The sequence below is a fragment of the Fistularia commersonii genome, chromosome 35 (genome assembly GCF_037954325.1).
Source record: "Fistularia commersonii isolate RoL2024-O1a breed Wild chromosome 35, RoL_Fcom_v1.0, whole genome shotgun sequence".
Taxonomy (NCBI): Eukaryota; Metazoa; Chordata; class Actinopteri; order Syngnathiformes; family Fistulariidae; genus Fistularia; species Fistularia commersonii.
In genome coordinates, this window is record NC_141318.1 from 9,616,206 (window position 1) to 9,636,679 (window position 20,474).

The following is a 20,474-nucleotide window of genomic DNA, read 5'->3' on the forward strand; positions in this document are numbered from 1 at the left end:
CATGAGACAAAGAAAAATACTCACTGCATCAAAATGTACATCGAAGCTGCCTGGGTTTCGTGTTATAGTTACTCACAGGTCAGACGCTGCATCCAGGGTCATCCTAAGCTCTAGTTCTAAGTCCCCACTAACAGCAGCTGGTGACTCCACGTGTACCCAAAGGGGTAAACACACACTTCAAAGAAATGCTGACAGCCTGTGGATCCATCCCATCGGCTTACCTTCCACCTAATTACTTGTAAACCAGAATAAAGAGGCGCGTAAAATCCAGCAGGAGATCATCAAATTGTCTTAAGCTGTATTTTTGTACAAGTAACCAGTTTCCTCTTCCCTGCACATGTTGACTAATTACACTTTTTTTTTAGATAATTCCCATTAGAAAATAAAAACATACATCAACGAAGAAGTAATAGAATATGTGATCAGTGTTGGCAATAAATAATGATTTAGAGGACTATAGTCACATAAACTCAAAAAGATACACATGCAAAGCATTCAAATGATTTCCAAGCAGATTTTTAATGGAAAACAACTGGATTATTAGTTGTGTATTGTATTCATAATGCTGCTAGTTTTAATGACAATAACATGTCAAAGATACAGTTTTGTTGATAATATAAAATCGGCACGGTCAATTATCATTGATTTATATTTTTGTTTATTCTTATTTATGTATTTGTCTAAATTAAAATGACACGGTAGATCAAGTGCTCAAGTCTCTTGTTTGTTTGTGCTGTTGATGTTTTCCCAAAATGCAAAGTAATTTTTCTTTCATACATTCCATGTTCCAACATTTAGACCCTGGGAATCCATTAAACTATAAAACACGCACACGTCCTGCAGAGTTTGAAATTTTCATGCACATGCTCTGAATTGTAACAATTTTGATTCTGTGCTACGTGTGGTCAACTCAGATGATTGTCAAATCAATCATCATTCATATATCCAGACATATTTCTCAATTACAGATTTGGCAGCATTATCATTTGAAACATTATGAAAGACAGTATTGTCGTCAAATGAACCTATTATATACAGATATCAGCAAGTACTAGCATTGAATTATGAGTTTTGAAAACTACTTGAACATGTTATTTACCAAGAAATATTACCATAGCATCAAAAATAAGTACATCATACAACATATTCTCTTTGTCACATGATGCTTCCTCAAATACCTCATCCACACCAATAAGCTGTATTGTCGTCTTGTATAAAGCAGAACATCTGAAACTTGGATGTGCTCTCTTTTTGTGCAAATTAAAATAATGTGCAAGGTCTCCCGAAAATGTTACATTCAGTCTCCTATAGATCAAAACGTCGGAAAATCTCTCCCAAAATCTTCCGAAAGAGCCATCCATCCATCCATCCATCCATCCATCCATCCATCCATCCATCCATCCATTATCTACCGCTTTTTCCTGCACTTCTGGTTCATGGGGATACTGGAGCCGATCTCAGCTGTCTTTGGGCATGAGGCAGGGTACATCCTGCACCGGCTGCCAGTCAATCACAGGGTCACATATAGAGACAGCAACCATTCACTCTGTCATTCACACATCAGGAATTTTTTTCAAAGTAATCCAATTAATTTCCTGCATGTTTTATTATTAACAATACATGAACCATGGGAGGAAACCAGAGGCCCCGAAGGAAACCCATGCAGACACGGGGAAAGCATACAAACATGCAAACTCCACACAAAACGGCTCCCCATGAGAAACTAAGCAAGGTCCCTTTGCCTCTGAAACTATACAAGTGTTAAACTCTTGTGACTCTGAGCCATTATCTGAGGACATTGCAGTTTAAATTGTAAACACCCTATCCTTCTCTTCACCTTTCTTTGAATTAGTGCCCTCATATACAGAGAACCATTGTTTTTCATTTATCTATTCTAATTTTCCTCTGCCAGTGTTGGTACCAGTAATTGACACCGATCAGTGCATGCTGATGGGATAACATTGAAATACGGCTAGCTTTGCATAGTTCGGAGAGTACTGAGGACACTGGGGTATAGTTGCATAACTGTGTTTATCTCAGTGTGGAGGGCATAGACAAAAAAGAGGGAGGCGATTAAAGTAATCAGGTTAAAGCTTTTCAATTTTGTCAATTTGTCAATTTGGTTTATGAAAAGATTAAATCATCCGTCCCCGATGTGAATGGAAATAACCTGATCAGTCCAGTGTTTTTTGTTCTGATTGGGCAATCTTTTCTCTATTATGAATATGCAGCTGAAGATAGTGATTTTAACACCATCAATTTATAAGTATGGATGGAGAAAAAGACACCTGTTTTTCACGTCATCTGCCATATTGAAAATTGTGTGCAAGGTGTGTCAGGGGGTCAAGTAGAGGTTGCAGGATTGAGTCCTCAGCAAGGAAAGGACCCGCTGGCTAACAGTTTGGCAATTTATTGGTGTGATGTTCTTTGCAAAAATGTGGCGCAGCAGGTCAATGGACAGACGCATTAGAACCCATTCTTCTTCCTCTGACCCAGCCAAGTTTCAGAAGTTTCATCTGCCTGTTTTTCATTTTCAGCTGAGAGTGTGTTGTTTAACCATGTAGTGGCTGATGGGCTTACAGAGTTTCACAGAAAGAATAATATTCCACTTTTAGTTCTCAAACAGCCTATTCTTAAGTGGGGGAGTCTCGCTGTGTGATTGTTCTTCACTTCTCCTAACGTCTGTTGAAAGAAGGCAAGAGGGAATGTTGGGACTTGGGGAAGTTCGGTGGCAAAGTGCAAAATTGTTTGAATGAGCCATTCCCATTTTTAGAGGATGTTTTCTTCCCTACTACAAACAACAATATGCAAACATATTGTTGTTCGTAGGGTCCTCAGCAGGCCTGTGTTATCTCAGAGCTCATGCCAGCACTTTTCGCAAGTTTCACACAACATTGAGGAGGAAGTGCAGTGTTGCATTGGAGTGTGAATTTTGGACGGCTATGGCTCAATGAAGATGTGAACAGTGATTTCAAATATTTTGAAGGCTAAAACTGATTATCATTATTATTATAAGTATTATAATTATAATTAATGATATCAATTATTTTTAGTTGTAGTATTTGTATTTGCAGTTGTAGTTATAGTGGTCTGTATGTGGCCTGGTGATTGACTGGGTTCTTGTCCAGGATGAACCCTGCGTCTCTCTGGGATAGGTTCCAGCATCTCTGTGACTCTTTGAGTGCAAGTAGATAATGAATGAAGTAATTAATAATAATATTTTATGTCATCATTAGTTGTGCTTTATTAGTAGTATTGTTGTTGGAAGAAGAAAGACCTTTATTGTCACATTTGGCTATACACAGAGCACAACATCAGTGAAATGTGACCAATGCATTTGATCCATCATGGATGAAGCATGAAGCATGAAGCATGAACAGCAACCACTCCACTTTTGTTGCAATATTATTATTATTATTATTATTATTATTATTATTATTATTATTATTATTATTATTATTATTGTTATTATTATTATTATTATTATTATCATCATCATCATCATCATCATCATCATCATCATTATTATTATCATTATTATGTAGTATTATCATTATTATCATCATTATCATTATCATTATTACTGTTAACGTATAAAACGTAATAATGACCAATAGAAATATTATTATTATTATTTCTTTCATTATTATTATCATTATTATCATTATAGTCTTAATAAAGTAATTTTTAGGGCCACTGTAAATGAAATATACATTGATTAATGGCTGAATTTGTCATACATTTCAAAGAAGAAAAGAAAAAAAAGACAAAGAATGAGATTAAAGTGGCATATCAATGACATTGAAAGATGTTTTTGATAAATAGTCAAGTACCAGGATAATAGAGCATGAATAAATGTTCTTTAATAAAGCCAACACCATTTTCCAAAGATAGGAATAAGATAGGAATAAGAAATTATGCCATACAGGAGAAAGACATATAAAAACACAAGAATGAAATGCGGGTACCAAGTAAGTTAGATTAGTCATCTGCAGTAACAAAATACAATAGTGGGTATCAAGAGTTTACAGGATTGTAAAACTGAAGTTGAAATCAAGTGAAATCACAAATGGAACTTTTAAAATAGAACAGGCCTCATTTAACACATCCAAGGGGTCTTGTGGAGCACTGAGGCTCACTGAAGTACTCTGAAGTCTGTCTCTTCAAAGATGGGTAAGTTATAATTAAGGTTTATATAGTGGATCTGAATAGAATTTCTTCAGGAGTATAAAGGGTCTAGGAGTCATGTAAGACATGTCTTTTTTTCCATTTTTGCTAGAATTACATCGAAACACTGCCACTGAGGAACGTCTGGGACTTGAATTTCAGTATCGTCCTCATGTGAGACAGTTAGCTTTAAGTGCTCCATAACTTTTTACTTTATCCTACTTAACTGTGACTTTTTCTCTTCATGCACAGTGGCCCTTTTCGCATCTGCCAGTGTTAACAAAGGTAAATTGAAAAAATGAGTGTAAAACTAACAAGGAGTCAATTTCCTGATATTCATATTACAATGGAAAGGAAACATCCATCAATCAGCTACCGATTATCCTGCATTCAGGGTCGCATGGGATGCAGGAGTGTATCCCAGCTGTCATTGGGCGACAGGCAGGGTACACTCTGGACTGGTCGCCCGTCATTGGCAGGGCCACAGACAACCGTTCACTCACTCACGGCAATTTTTCCTAATTTCTTCCATTTAACCTATTGCATGTTTTTGGACTGTGGGAGGAAAACCACGCAGACAACATGCAAACTCCACACAGAAAGGTCCCTTTGTCAGAATTGAACCAGGGTCCTTCCTGCTGTGAGGCTGAACCGCCACCGTGCCGCCCGTAAAGGAAACAGAAGTCCTTTTTTTTTTCCTTTTTTTAACATAAGCCGCTTTTGAACAGAGGAACTAAGTTCTAGAACTACCTTGCTCCAACTTCATTTGAGGAGCTACCCTCCTCCAGGGGAAGCTTTTAGTTTTGCATCAGCACAGGCTGCAAGGGACCACGGTAGGTGTGAAGGAACAGTATGCAACCTATACCTTGAGCACCATAGTGATAGTAAACACCATACCTATCTTAGCAAAAATGATTTTGTTCTGCTGCAAGCCCTCCTGGGCGATGCAAGCTTGGAGAGCTTTGAGCTCTTAATCGGCCCATTTTTCACTGGTTCTGTGCTTTTTTTTCAAAGTTACAGCTGACCAGTGACCACAGTAGTTTGTTGTTTTTCTCAAATAGCATTTTGTAGTCCACAAGACGTATGTGGTAATGGATGTGGCTTATGAGTTCCAACAATTCCCAGGCACCTGCATCACCTGCAACTGTAAACAGAGCCCTCTTCAGACTTTAAGCTAAAATTGTTCTTGAAAATAAGGTGTCTGAATATACGAAAAAAGGTCCAATTTCCCTGAAAAGGTTTTAGAAACGGCATTAAGCATCTACAGTGCGAAAGCAGCTATTAACATCCAGAAAACCGCTTTAGTTCCAAGCCAACTATGGCCCCCGCGGGGTAAAACAACATCTTTTAATATTCTTGGTAATCTTAAAACAACTGTGTAAATATATTTTATAACTGAAAAATAGATAAAGAGACAATTAGATAAATATCACTACCAAAATTCAAAGTGTAATTCAGGATCGTAACCTCCAATAAAAAGATTCACATGTCCAAACTTGATCAACAAGTTAGTGCCTTTTTGAGGAAATTGTGACTTTATTATTTAATCTTATGTAAAATAGAATCAGCACTGAAGTGCAACATGTGACATTGGTCTCGATTGGATTATAATCTTTACTGCTCAACACTGTCCCCTCCCGATTCTTTTAGCTTGTGGTGCATTTTGCCAGTCTCCATAAACTTCCCGTCAAAATGAACGAAGAGTACAGACAAGATTACTGTTAAAAAGTTTTAAAATCCCAGGCCAGCCTCCTGTGTTTTGATCAGAGAAACTGTCGAAACCCCCCCTGCTGAGACTCTACAAGAAAAATACCAGTTTTTAGAAGAAAGTTTTAAGGACAGTGGTTCAGTTCGGGACGTTTTGCTTTTTACAAACAGAGGAAACCGCAGTGACACCTCCGAGGCAGATGAGAGCGCGCAGTGAAATGGGATGTCAGGTGTAGCAGCGGGATGACAATTCATTTACATTCAGAGGAAGGCATTTGCATGATACATGGCGAGCAATCAACAGTTAATTGTTCTGTCATCATGTAATGAAGAGCAGCAGATGTCAGTTCAACATAGCATACAGGTACTAGAAAGAAAAGGAAGCCTTGTTACCCTGATGCTAATGGAATTCGTTCAGGGCATCCAGAATAGTTAGCCAATGTGAGAGTTACAAATCAATTTACAGCTGAACTCTTAATCAAGAGCATGAATGGGGCCTGAAAGCATGGTTTGTCAATGTTTGATTTTTAATTTCATTAATATGCAAATCAAAGTGCTTTAACTGGACTGAAATAGAAATTCCGCCTCTCAGATTGTGAACCTTTTTTTTTTTACAGGACTTCTGGCTATATTTTCGATGAATGGCACATACTGAACAAAATCAAATTCTTTCGGAATTAATATACTTATTCACAGGTTCCTTGAATAGCTAATAATGCTAATAATGTTAATAATGTTAAAAATGTTAACAATAATGTTAAGAGACTTTATAATACTTTTTGTTTTCTTAATATTTTGTACAGGTTATAGTACACGCGGTATAAAAGAAAAGCATTTCTTTGCAATTTGCTAATTTACATACACTGGAATGCGAATTGGTGCAAACTCTTATTTTATTGGAGTTACCCATTGTTGCGTATTGGCGCTGAATGGATGTAGTTTTGTTCAAAAACAAAAAAAACGTGGGCGGGTATAAGTTAACCCAAGATACAGACCAGATCTGTCTGCTCGGCACAGCAGGTGACAGCATACAAAATAACAAAAACAAAACCAAACAGGAAAGAAGAAATGCTCTTTGCTGTAATTAATTGTATCAGCAAAACACAATATCGGCAAAAGAGATGCGTCTCAAATGGTCTCGGTGGGTGAGATGCACACCCCAACGGGCATACCTTTCCAAATTGCTTTGCTTAAAGCTTTATTGCAGATGCAACTGTGTGTTCATTCTCTTGTATTTACATTCATTTAATTACCACAGAGTTATTGCAGTCTAGATATAAGGGCTAACAGGCTGCTGACACTGTTTGTAAAAAGAGAGAATCGAGAGATGAAAGTGTACATAAGGCTGCAGCACCTGCGGTTTGGGCCTGAATGAAAGAATAACTTGTGATAGTGCAAGGCGCAGCCTAAAATGTGATTTTGAAATGCTTTGTGCTTCACCTTTTGTCAGGATGACAGTATAGATTCCTGGGCTCTGACTGCAAATATAATCTGTATTTTTGAGGCTAGTTAAATATCTACTGTACTGTGGAGTTGAGAAAAAAAAATAGATAGATAGATAGATAGATAGATAGATAGATAGATAGATAGATAGATAGGTAGATAGATAGATAGATAGATAGATAGATAGATAGATAGATAGATAGATAGATAGATAGATAGATAGATAGATAGATAGATAGATAGATAGATAGATAGTGTTATTTCTACTATTATTTCTTTCATTTACTACTTACTACTAGCTATTACCACTACTAGTGCTAACAATAGTCATAATAACAATAATGTTAATAAGCCTGTGCTCGCTATCAACGTCTCAGTTGGAGCAGGTGTGTTTTAATGGTGGCTAGTTAAATTGTTGCAGTTTGTGCTCCAGAGCATGACATCAGTGCTGATGCCCCCCAAAAATCAGCCAACCAATAACCCACCACCCTGAAGATACTATTGATTTTAACATGACAGAAGTCAGGATGTTGCACAGAGATTCTCACTGATGGAATTATTTCCTTTTTTTGTGTTTTTTGTGTTTGCAGGTCAAGTCCAGCCACCTGACACTGTCTCCAGCTGACTCTCTCTCTTTCTCTGTCTTTTTCACTCTCTTTCTATTTTTTATCTCTATCCATTTACATTCTCCTTTACCATCTCTCTCTCCTGGTCACTGTCTCTCTCTCTCTCTCTCTGTCCATCTCCCTGTCTCTCTGTTTCTGCAGCTGTAAAGCAGCATGCATTTATGTTTGCCGGCAGCACCAGCAGAAGCATTATGGAAGTGAAAGAGCGACGTCCATACTGCTCACTCACCAAGGGCCGCAAGGACAAGGAGGTACCGTACGCGGGTAAGAATCTCTCTCCCCGCACACTAAAAAAAATAAAACAAAATAAAAAAGATAAAAATAACAACTGTAGTTTCTGAAGACGTTCCAGTTCCTTCAATAGCCAAGTAGTTCTTTTCCCTCTCATGTTACATTGAGTTGAGAATGTGATTGGTGTGAATGGTTTTAATTCCATGAAACCCATATAGGTTTCAAAAGATGACTACAGAAAAACACCAGGATGACACAAGCGCTGGATTAAATGTAACGTTTTTTTCCATATGAATTATAACAGCTACATATTCCAGCTTCTTTAATAATACCCAATCATTAGAGAAGCAGAAGGATAAATAACCCTTTATGAAATGCAAATTAGAATGACCATTAATATGTGAGGTTGACTGTTTGACATGGTCATTCATTTTTCTTTTTTCTGATGAAAATGATCAAGAGCTCTTGATTATGAACATTCTGCTCACTATAAAAAACTTTTCCTTTGCATATATTTGATGTTAAGATACCAATGGAAATCTTTCAGGATAGTCATTCAGCACAGTTGTACATTTTCTCTGCCGGTACTCTGAATTTTGACAGCACATTACCTTTCTTCAAGTACAATAGAATATTATATTACAGCTTTTTTTAAAATACCTTTCACCTCAACTTTCTAATTAATGTGCATATTTATTAAATTAAATCAGGTATCCTAATCTGACCCAATCAATACCACATATATAGTCCTGTTTGTTCATTTGATACTTTTGACTACAGTATAAACTTGAAAAAACGGGGAAAATGGTAATACTTGATGTGATTCAAAATGAATTTCAATATTGTTGCCAGTAGAATATTTATATATATATATATATATATATATATATATATACACACATATATTTTCTGCTTTTTAATCTAATTATTTCTGTTGTTTCAATCGCAGCACACTTCACAACCCCTTACTGTTTAGAACACATTAATAAAAGGTCACAGGAAAAGATATGCTTGCAAGACAGCCATAAGGCCTACATGTATAGGGTTCATAAAAAGGTCTTAAAAACCTTTAAAAAAAAAAAAAAAAAAAAAAGCGGTTTCTATTGTTTCTTTGGTGAGGATGACTACATGTTCCTCAAGAGATTAGCTCAAAAACACTGGTTGTATGTAATGGATGCACAGCGCCATTTTCTCTCTTCAGGTGGTTTAAGATATTAATAACCTCTTCCATTAATCCATCAGCATCCACTTCTCCCGCATCGACATCTCCTTACATTCTACTTATCCGGCTTCCACTGACGCAGGCGGTGTGTATGACTTAGTGTGTGTTTTGGCCATGTGTGTCCATATGCTCCAGGTTCATCTGGGGACAGTGAAGACTGTGTTATCGGCTCCCACGGACTCCGGGTCCCCACTCAGAAGTCGTACTCATCCAGTGAAACACTCAAGGCCTTTGACCAGCATCAAGACCAAACGCGGTCAGTGCAGGGTTTCCATTATTATAGTACATGGATAAAAGAGACACTGCATATTTATGGACCCAAATATTTATCAATGCAATAAAACACAGATAATAGTTGAAGTAATGTTGGCAAACAAAATCAATACAAACATTGGTTACCAATATTTAATTGAATGTGTTTGTTTTTTGTTTCTGATTTGTAACATATGTATTAGCCTTATACATGTGTATATCATGGGCTAAATCATTCATCAATTCCAGTTTTATTGAATAATTTTCAACAACGTTTTGTCATTCCAATGCAATTTGAGGGTTTGAAAAATAATGAGTCTAACTTTTTTTTTAATCTTAAATATACATGTGTTTCTCGGAACACATACAGACAATATGTTTTACAGCCTCCATTACTAAAGCTGTAACATTGGACCATCAGAGACAAGACATTTTCTTCAAATGTAAACATGAGGTCCCTTTGCAAAGATGATTATTGCACCAGCTAACAATAAGGCCGGTGATGTAAAAACTGATAATTTTTCTGATAAAAAAGGTTTTTGAAAAGTACACAAAGATTTTTGATAATGACTTATGTAAAAAATGTAAATGTATGCTGTTAAAGAACTAGATATTGATTTTTATTCTCCTAGAAAACAATGTTGATTTATTGAAAACACTTTATCAACTTTTCACCCTCATTTATTTTGAATTTCATAATTCTTTCCTGTGTGACAGACCTGCAGGTTATTTGCGTGTTCTCTCAATCTGCAGGGATCGAGTGTCTTGTCACGGTAGCTAACGTAGGATTGGAGGGGGCTTAATGAAGGGTCATTTCCAGGTCCTGCCTTCTGTGCTCCCGTGTTGTACTTCAAAACCAACACACAAAGCGAATGCGAAGGATGAATCAACCACGAGGCGCTTTCACCACACTTATCCTGAAGGATTATATACTTCATCGACATTGTCCTTGTTATCGACAGATTATTGTACGGGACGACCAAGGGACCCAAGGACATGGTTCACCGCGAACAGGATGATTATAGCCGACAAGGTGAGAGTCCACTCGCATATATGCACAAACACACAATGCACGAGTGTCGCGTAGGCAGCCTCTCCACCAGCTGCTGGAAATATCATCCTCATCGCCTCCCCACTGCTTTATTAACTGCACTATTATCACTTGATGTTTGAGTGTAAACAGCAGAGCTTTTAATTATCTGTTTATTTATTACAGGTTATTAAACCTTAATGTGCACAAATAAACATAAGATGTCTCCTTTTTTTTTCTTTCCTTTTATAAATATAATAAAATAAATTGGGAGTAATAATTCAATATAAAGTAATATAAAAAATAAAGAACAAGGAGTTAAGAGTGACTCAGCTGAATCCCCACTCAAGATACAACCTACATATTTTGATGAATATTCAGTTGGAGAAAATGCAAGATGCGTAAAAACCGAAATTATAATAGAAATAAAAATATACATATTTCCGTACAAAAAGTTTAAAATGTCTTTTTAAGGTGTTTGTCTAACAATTAGCTGTAAAATGCATCAATCTGATCCATGGTAGTACTGACTGATGAGTTGTTAACTTGACACCATTGTAATTTAAAAACATTTTAAGTTATAGCAAGGAATGATGGTTAAAAACTGTCAGCTGTAAATAGAAGTTGACGGCATGCAATATGAAATATTTTAATCAGTAACTAACAAAGCTTGTTTTCCTTCTTCTATTTTCATTCAACACAGAAAAATCTACGGCTTTAACAAAACTCCAATTGGTTTATCTTTATGATTTGATATGATTTATGCAGTGGATTATAATCTTCCAGATGTGCGGAATGAGCTGGGATTGAACAGATGGCGATATCTGAAGTGACCGCTTATGCTAGAGGTCACTGGACACCATAATAGACTTAAAAGGAATCTGATGGCTGTCACTACCTGTCAAGAGAGGCAGCAATGAACAACACATCTAAAGTCTAAATTCAGTCACTGGATTGAACCAAAGGCCTGTAGACTTTGCCATTAGTTACACATTGGCACATCTCGCATTGACAATGCAGCGGCGTGTCGGTTATTCAATCATTCCAAGAAACAAAAAGAAACCCTCTAAATGCTATGTAAGCAAATGCATCACAACAATAATACAACAACACATTGTAAATTATGTCAATAATGTCAGTAACAGGCCTACAAAGGAAACTACAATGGAAATCTTGACCTTACATATCGTTTTAATCAAATGGTCTTAACTGGAATTTAAATATTTAAATGAGTGTTTTACCAGCTAGTTTTCTATGACATCATAAAGTTAGTCCAATTTCCCCTCAATCAGGTTCAAATGGAAATAAATCACTTATTAAACGTCTTGGACAATCACTCCTCATGAGTAAAAACGAAAATGATCACTTTTTCGGACGGGGATTCAGGATAAATTTCAGTTTGTGTTTCCCAGGCGGAAAAATAACCAGTTTGTGAAGCTTTATCCCGCAGAGTAAAGTTGAGCTCTTCTTTTTGTTTTGTCCTTTATGGTGATTTATGGTGCAGCCGCTTTGTCAAACTACACAAAAGGAGCACAAAAACATAATAAAAAACGCTGAGGATATTCAGCAATAAAAGTCTGCCCAGCACGCAGATGGTTGATTTATCGTTTCATTGAATCCCTCTGTTTGCCGTCAAGGCCGCCATGATAGCAGCGCACCGTGAACAGAGAGACACAGACCTCGAGAAATATGATTTTACCATGATAGTTGATGATTGCTCGCCGGCACCAATTAACAATGCTGGTTTTTGAGGAGAGAAGAAGTCATAATGGCCAATCATCTTATCACCTTTGCTTTTTGCCACTGCTCTAATTGGAGCTCATTTAAAAATCAATACAACTTTTAATTGAACAGCATCACCCGTTATCTCGTGTTGTGCCATTAAATTACAGAAAGCTTTTGTGATTTCGCTTTTCATTTCTGTGTTTCTCTGATTAAAGGTGAAGAGGATTTTTTTTTTTTCTAGATATAGCGTGCACCTCCTTTTTATTTATATTTTAGAAGATTATCTCTCGATTTGAACAGCTTGATACTCTTGATGACTCATGAAAATTAATGAATGGCAAAATACTCTGAATATATAATCCACTCAGGTTTGTGTGGGTTTAAATATGCAGAAAGCAATTTCTTCACCCCTCCTTAAACAGCCATTACTAAATGTATTCGATTTTGGTTCCTCATGAAACTCTGATGAGTGAGGTCATTGAATAAAAGGCGTTTTATTGAATAAACTTTATAAAATAAAGTTTTTTTGTGTGTTTTTTCCTCACATGAAACATCTACAGTAATCATTATTTTTTTACAACCACTCTGTAAATATGCTGGCAGCTCTTAATGAACGTGACATTATTAACATCAGCATGTCTATATCTACACTCATTTTTTTATCACTCACAATTAGCAAATAGGAATTCATTTTGTGTAGCAGAATAAGACATGAAAATATAGATGCATGAATTACTGTAAGTGTAATTATGGTCTAGTTAAGACATTTTTTTTTGGATTTATTGCTCATCAAACTGGATAAATGATCCATTCTGCCGGCGATGATGATCAAATAAGATCAGTTGATTACCCATTAATTATATGTGGATCCTAAGTATGGTGCTTTAAACACATCTTGAGCTTTGTCTCAGAAATAAAAGAAAAAAAAATATCATCATGATATGATATGATATGATATGATATGATATGATATGATATTTTTTATCATCCATCAACTCAACCAAGCTCATCCAACCATTCACCCTCCATCCTTCTGTCTGTTCATAAATCCATTCCAGCTACTTCTTTATCCATCAATTCTACATCCATCCATGTATCACTATTATCCCCCGACCAACCATCATGTGAGGAGAAAAACAAATCTCCTTAAAATGGATTTTTTTATTCATCTCAAATGCTGGACGAACACAAATTATGGTTTGTGCTAATGTTAAGACTTAGGGTTTAACAAAACAATAGACATCCTATCATGAGTTTTGCCACCTATACAGTCCCTAATGAAGATTAGGATCAAATATCTAATCCCCGATGTGCTTCTTCTCTAGTAAGGAGTAAATTGGATTAAGCAGATTTTGCCAATAATGAATCACATATAATGATATAATTTTATTCTTATTATTAACAGGGGAGCTTTTCACTATTCACATTATTCTACTACTACTAATAATGATAATAATAATATTAACAATAATAATACATAATAATACATAATAAAATACAAATAACAATTCTTTGTGTTCTCTTCCTTTCGGCTTTTCCATTTAGGGGTTACCACAGTGAAACAACCTTCTCCATCTAACCCTATTTTCTGTATCCTCCTCTCTCACACCAACTACCTTCATATCCTCTCTCACTACGTCTGTAAATCTTCTCTTTGGTCTTCCTCCAGACCTCCTGCCTGGCAGCTCCGTATACCAATACTTTCACCAGCCCTCCTCTGGACATGATCGAATCATCTTAGTCTGGCTTCTCTGACCTTCTCTCCAAAACATCTAACATGTGCTGTCGCTCTGATGGAGTCATCCCTGATCCTATCCATCCTGGTCACTCCCCAAGAGAACCTCAACATCTTCATCTCTAGGATCTTTCAAGCATACTGCATACTGCATACTCTTCAATGCCTTCCTCACTTCACTTTTACTAATCTCTGCTACTTGATGGTCTAGTCACCTCTTCTACCCTTGCCTCTCTTTCATTTTCCTCATTCATCAGCTCTTCAAAGTACTCTTTCCATCTTCCCATCATTCTTCAAGCATCTGTCAATACCTTTCTCTCACTATACTTAATCACCCAGACCTGCTGTACATCCATTCAATCTCTCTATTTTGCCTACGTGTATAGATTATTCTCTCCCTCCATGCTGTCCAACCGAGCATACAAGTCATCCTACGCCCTTTGTTTCCCTTTATTACCGCCATGCTGCATCTCCCTGTACTCCTGTCTGTTCTCTTCAGTCCCCTCAGTGCTCCATTTCTTCTAACTGCTTTCTCTGTTTATACTCCTTCACTTCCTCATTCCAACACAAAGTCTCCTAATCTACTTTCCTTCCAGATGACACACCAAGTACTCTCCTACCCGTCTCCCTGATCACATTAGCTGTTGTTGTCTAGTCATCTGGAAGCTCTCAGTGACAGACCATGCAACACGCCTTCCTTTACAGCTTCAACCACTTTGTCCTCTCCTCTGCCTTTGTCCTCTTATTCTTCCTTGTCACCAGTCATTGTACAAACCAGCATCCTATGCTGCCTGACTACACTCTCACTTACCACTACTTTGCAGTCGCTGATCTCCCTCGGATTACCTCGTCTATAAAACATGTAGTCTACCTGCGTGCTCCAACCTCCGCTCGTACCCCATGTTTCTGTATTTTTTGGAAAAAAAATATTTGCTACAGCTATTTTCATCCTTTTTGCAAAGTCTACGACCATCTGTCCCTCTGTCCATCAGTTCTTCATACCCTCGATTGCCTGCACCAACGTGTCCATTTAAGTCTGCACCAATTACAACCCTCTCATCACTGGGGATATTCTGCATCACTTCATCTAACTCATTCCAGAACGTCTTCTCCTTTACGTCACATCCCACCTTGTTAGTGGCATAGCCACTAACAACATTGAGCATCACACCTTCGATTTCAAATTTCAGACTCATAAGTATATCTGACATTCTTTTCACGTCCAGAACATTCCTCACAAACTCCGCCTTCTATCTAACTCCTACTCCATTTCTCATCCTATCGGTGCCATGATAGTATAACTTAAAAATTTGCCTTACTACTACTAGCATTACTACATTTCGATTTGGTCTCCTGGACACACAGTATATCCACCTTCTTTCTCTGCATCATGTCAACCAACTCTTTTCCTTTTCCTGTCATCATCCCAATAGTCAGAGTTCCTGCTCTAAGTCCCGAACTCTTGCCTTTCCTCTTTTGCCTCTGCTTCCAAACACACCTTCCTCCTGTCTTTCTTTTACCCACAATTGTCCAATTTTCACCCTGTGGTACCCTGTGGGTTTATCGGTACCCTGTGGGTTTATCGGTACTGTAGGTTGTTAACCCGGGTCTCAAGTGATCTGGTATGAGATTCTTAGGTTTGATTCACATATTTGCTTTGGGCACAAGTTTTACACCAAATGCCCTTCCAGACATAACCCTCTGCATTTATCTGGGCTTGAGACTTGATCAGGGACATCCTGGCCGATGCCCCCCGGAGGTTACATTATTAATTGTTCATAACCCTGAGTTGCATTTCAGTCCAAACCACATCCTTTCCTAATTTTCCCAAATGTTTAGGATGGCAGTGAATAATGTAATAATTGCTAAGATCTTTTTTTTTTTTTTTTGTGGTTATAAATATCATATTACTAATTACTTACTTATTCTACTTTCGAAGCCCGACATCATTTGTAGAAATTTAATGTGAAATATGTAGTTTACAAAGGAAATATCTTTTCCAGGTCAGAACTTCAGTCTTCGCCAGCTGGGGATCTGTGAGCCGCCGTCCCGTCGCGGCCTTGCCTTCTGCTCCGAAATGGGGATCCCCCACCGCGGCTTCTCTGTTGCAGCGGCCCAGGACTTGGACGTTGACAGTCAGGCTGTGATGTCACCGGAGCGTGCCATGCGTCTGTGGGGCCGCGGGGGTCTGGGGAAGTCATCAGGGAGGAGTTCCTGTCTGTCCAGCCGTTCCAACTCCGTGCTGACGCTCACCGACACCGAGCACGAGAACAAGTCGGACAGCGACAATGGTAGGACCATGTTTCATTTTTCCTCCTAACCCAAGACTTTTTCTAGTGTACTGTTTCTATTTTCAATTAATCAGATAATCTATATATTTATATTTTGATCTCAATTGTCAAATACAATTAAACCTGCATTATTACCTTGGTAATACACTCGCAATCAACACAACGGCAGAATCTGTGTGTCAGTCTTTCCGCTTTTGACAATGTGCCAAACAACAAAAATCGCACCAAGTCAAGGGAATTGTGGAAAGCTTCACTCAACAAGTTTAGTGATTGGGTGGTGCCCTTAGGTTTTGACATCTGTTGGTTAACATCAGAAGAATCCAACATTTTTTTCTTCAAGATTGTGTAGATGTCATGGATTCCGGATACAAGAAAAGCAAGGCATTTATATATAATTGTATGATGAGTTATGAAAGGAAAAATAAGAATACTAATACAGTAATATAACCATTTGAGTCTTATTTCTTGTGTGTTTTGAAAAGAAATAAAAATATAGTTGTGTTGTTTCCTTTGAGCCCTCACCCATCTTATATTTTTTTTTTTTTTGTGGCAACTGCATTACAGAATATATGTATTTAATATTCCAATTAAGCAGCAGTGCCATTTATTGTTCTCTTGCTGTCATCGAGCACTCATCTTGCATTCGCATAGATATGAATATGGTAAGTGCTTTCTAGTGTGTATGTGCAGACATTACTTTGTGTATATTATGAACGTGTGTATGAGTGCCTGTCTGCATATGTGAAGGCTTTTTATTATCCTCCAGGTAGGTTCCCCAAACAGGTGTGGGTTCCATAATTAATAAAGATTTTTTTTTATTTCACACACACACACACACACACACACACACACACACACACACACACACACACACACACACACACACACACACAGACATTCACAAACACAGCTCTGTGCTTTCATTAAGCTTAACGGACATACACACACACATTCACAGAGTGGGTTTTCATTAACAGTTGTGTAATTAACAGAGAGATAAGATGCTGAGTCATAGCGTTTCCTATATTAAGTTTGATAATGTTTGTTTTAAGTGGCAGAGGCTGTTGGACCCCTGGGGGCTTCCTCCCACCTCTAAAACTGAGTAGTCGTCAAGTTTTCGGAGGCTAATTGACTCTGTGGTGCAGCTGTAATGGTGTAATGGTAAAGTTTAGGAACTCAGCGTGCAAGTTCAAAGGTTATAGAATATATGTGTGTAGTGTACCTAGTCAATACTTTTGTCATATTTTTTTCCTTTTTTTTTTTTTTTGCTTTTTTTTCCTTTTTTTTTCCTTTTAAAAATGTTATGTAGCAAATATTTTTTAAGGAAAAAAAATTGAAAAGTTGTTTTAGACAAACTCAATAATTCAATAATCAAAAACTATATACATAGCTGTTAATCAAAAGATGCACTCACACATAAACATGCCCTATCACAATCATTGATTGACATCAGAATGATTAAATTCAAAATGTCCATCCTGATTAGACAAGAAAAGAAAAGAAAAGAAAAGAAAAGAAAAGAAAAGAAAAGAAAAGAAAAGAAAAGAAAAGAAAAGAAAGAAAAAAAAGAAAAGAAAAGGATATTGTGTCCATATACAAAACCTATAATTCTAAAAGTCAAAAATTTGCCAAAAAGTTATTTGATATAAATTATCTATATAATGGGCCGCATGTGTGGAGTCTGCAATTTCTTTTTTTCATTTTCAAACAATCCAAACTCATGAAGTTGATTAATTGAAGTCTTTTTAGCAATGTGAATTAGAGAGTGAACATGACTGTCTCCATATGTATCTGGTGATTGATTTGCAACCTGTTCAGATAAGATCCCACCCCTCAACCAGTGCCAGATGGGATTGCTTTCAGCACCACCCTGAGAGCATGCTAAGCAGCAGGATGGGGAACGAAAGAATATATAAAGTCAATAAAATACCTTGTGATCAGTGAGCTCATCTTTTATCTGATAGCAAACACAATGTACAAGAGTGGAATCACTACATCTGAGGGTTATAAAGGGTTTTGAGGCTCCAGCACAGAAAAGTGTTTGAAAACTTCAGGGAAGCACACTAAAGTTGTTCATCACTTGAATGATGGGGTTGAGTTGGAGATGAGTTGTGAGAGAGCAAAAAGAAGTTGGGAGGTTTTGTGGGCTTCACCTTCATTGTTATCCCTTCCTCCTGAATGAAGGTGATTGTCTGTCAACCATGGACTTGTCCTTCCTCCAGCGATTGTGTGTATGCGTGTGTTTGTGATGTGGAGTAACTCAAACAACTCATGTAAACCTATCAGCTGCCTTGTTTCCAATAGAGGTGTGTGTGTATGTGGGTGTGGGTGTATGTGTGTGAGTGTGTGTGGAAGAAGGTGCGGGGCAATTCAGTTGATACTTTGAGAATGAGGAGCAGGAAAAGTCAGAATAAAAGTACAGGCATTATTTGTTCTCCTCAGAGGAAATATTAGACTAGAGACGTCTGGCTGGATCCCAGTGGAAGGACCTACACACAACACACACACACACACACACACACACACACACACACACACACACACACACACACACACAGACACACATACACATATACACACATACACACATACACACATACACACATACACACAAACTCACACACGCCCAGCTGCTGTTTGCTCAGTTATTTGATATTGGGGATCTCAACAGGGAAACAAAAAGAAAGAGAAAATGCATTTACATACCCTAATACAGGCAGACTTTCAATTGAACTAACTAAAAGTTAAATTACCTTAGTCCCCCTTTTTCAATTTCATCATTTGTATTTTTCATGAAAAATCATGAACTCAATGCATAAATTATCACAAAATAATGTTATGTTTTAATTGTTTCCCTCTACAGTGAAGCTAAGGCTTTATTTCAAAGTGTCGATGGTGAAGAAGGTTCATACAGTGATGAAAATTAAGCAATAAAACAATAAAACAAGGGAGCGGGGGGAAGAGATGAAGGCAGACAGGGAGGTTAGAGACACTCGCTCTTTGCTAACCAGATTACTTTACTATATGTCAACAAAATCTTTAATCCATTAGGCATCTTTAAGCTGCTTAACACTATAACCTTAACTGTTAGACACATACACAAACACACAAGTACGCGCACACAACCATATGTTGTTTTCAGACAAAGTTGAGTTTTTGCTTGTATATTAATCACAGGATTATATATACAACACAAATAGTTATTACGCAGAACAATATTATTCCATTGGATACATGTGAATATCCAAATTTGATAAAGGATACGCGTTAAAAAAAGGAATGTCTAATAATAGGCAGTAAACGCCTTAATTTTCTTGTAACCTCTATTCACTTGCTTTGTTTAGCGAGCTCTCAGGGGATCATATATGTACATGTATATTTTTTACTTATTAATGTATTTCAATTGCAAGGGACAAGTACAGAACAAATACTTGCTGTTCGCAGAAGCAATGTAAGATAATATGTACATCTTAGCTCAGCTTCAACCGAGTCTCCAGCAGTCCCCAGTCTCATGAACCAAACAATCAGCATTTACCTAATTACAGATTATGATCAGTGCACATGGGAATTAAGTAGAAATAATATAAGAAAGATTCATTAGGAAAATACATGAAAATACAGTTGCAATTAATTTTCATCTCTTGACATCTGTGACCAGGGGGAAAAATACAGCTATTAATAAACCTGAGCTGAGCTCGAGATTAAATAAGGGATTTACACATTTTTTTTTGTTTCAGTGCCAGCTGAAGTCTGAACATTTTTATGTATTTTCTTATTTTACTTATCCATTTATTTATTTACTTATTTATTTATTAGTGTCCTAGAGATATACCACATACAAAACTTCCTGTCAACTGGGATTGGTCCAGAGCAATGACGGTACCAAAAAAAGATAAGGAAAAACTATTTCTTCTGAACTTATATTTCAAGCTGTAAATTAAAAACAAGAGATATTAAAAAGACAAAAAGAAAACATAATTGATGAAACTAAACAAAGAAAGAAAAATATTATATAAATACTATGCTAAATATATAATGGTGGGGG

At 37.1% G+C, this 20,474-nt stretch overlaps 1 protein-coding gene across 6 annotated transcripts in view; it reads left to right on the forward strand.

The window, feature by feature from the left end:
• Window positions 1-20,474, forward strand: part of tenm3 (teneurin transmembrane protein 3) — a 366,691-nt gene that overhangs the window by 76,403 nt on the left and 269,814 nt on the right. For 4 of the 6 annotated variants that reach the window (XM_086142739.1, XM_086142741.1, XM_086142742.1 and 1 more), the window contains exons 1-4: window positions 7,908-8,207; window positions 9,532-9,652; window positions 10,611-10,681; window positions 16,142-16,429. In XM_086142739.1, coding sequence (XP_085998865.1) covers window positions 8,105-8,207; window positions 9,532-9,652; window positions 10,611-10,681; window positions 16,142-16,429 — 583 coding nt within the window. In that variant the 5' untranslated portion in view covers window positions 7,908-8,104. Of the gene's footprint in view, window positions 1-7,907; window positions 8,208-9,531; window positions 9,653-10,610; window positions 10,682-16,141; window positions 16,430-20,474 lie in introns of those variants that run through there. The other 2 variants (XM_086142740.1, XM_086142745.1) reach the window with 2 other exon arrangements.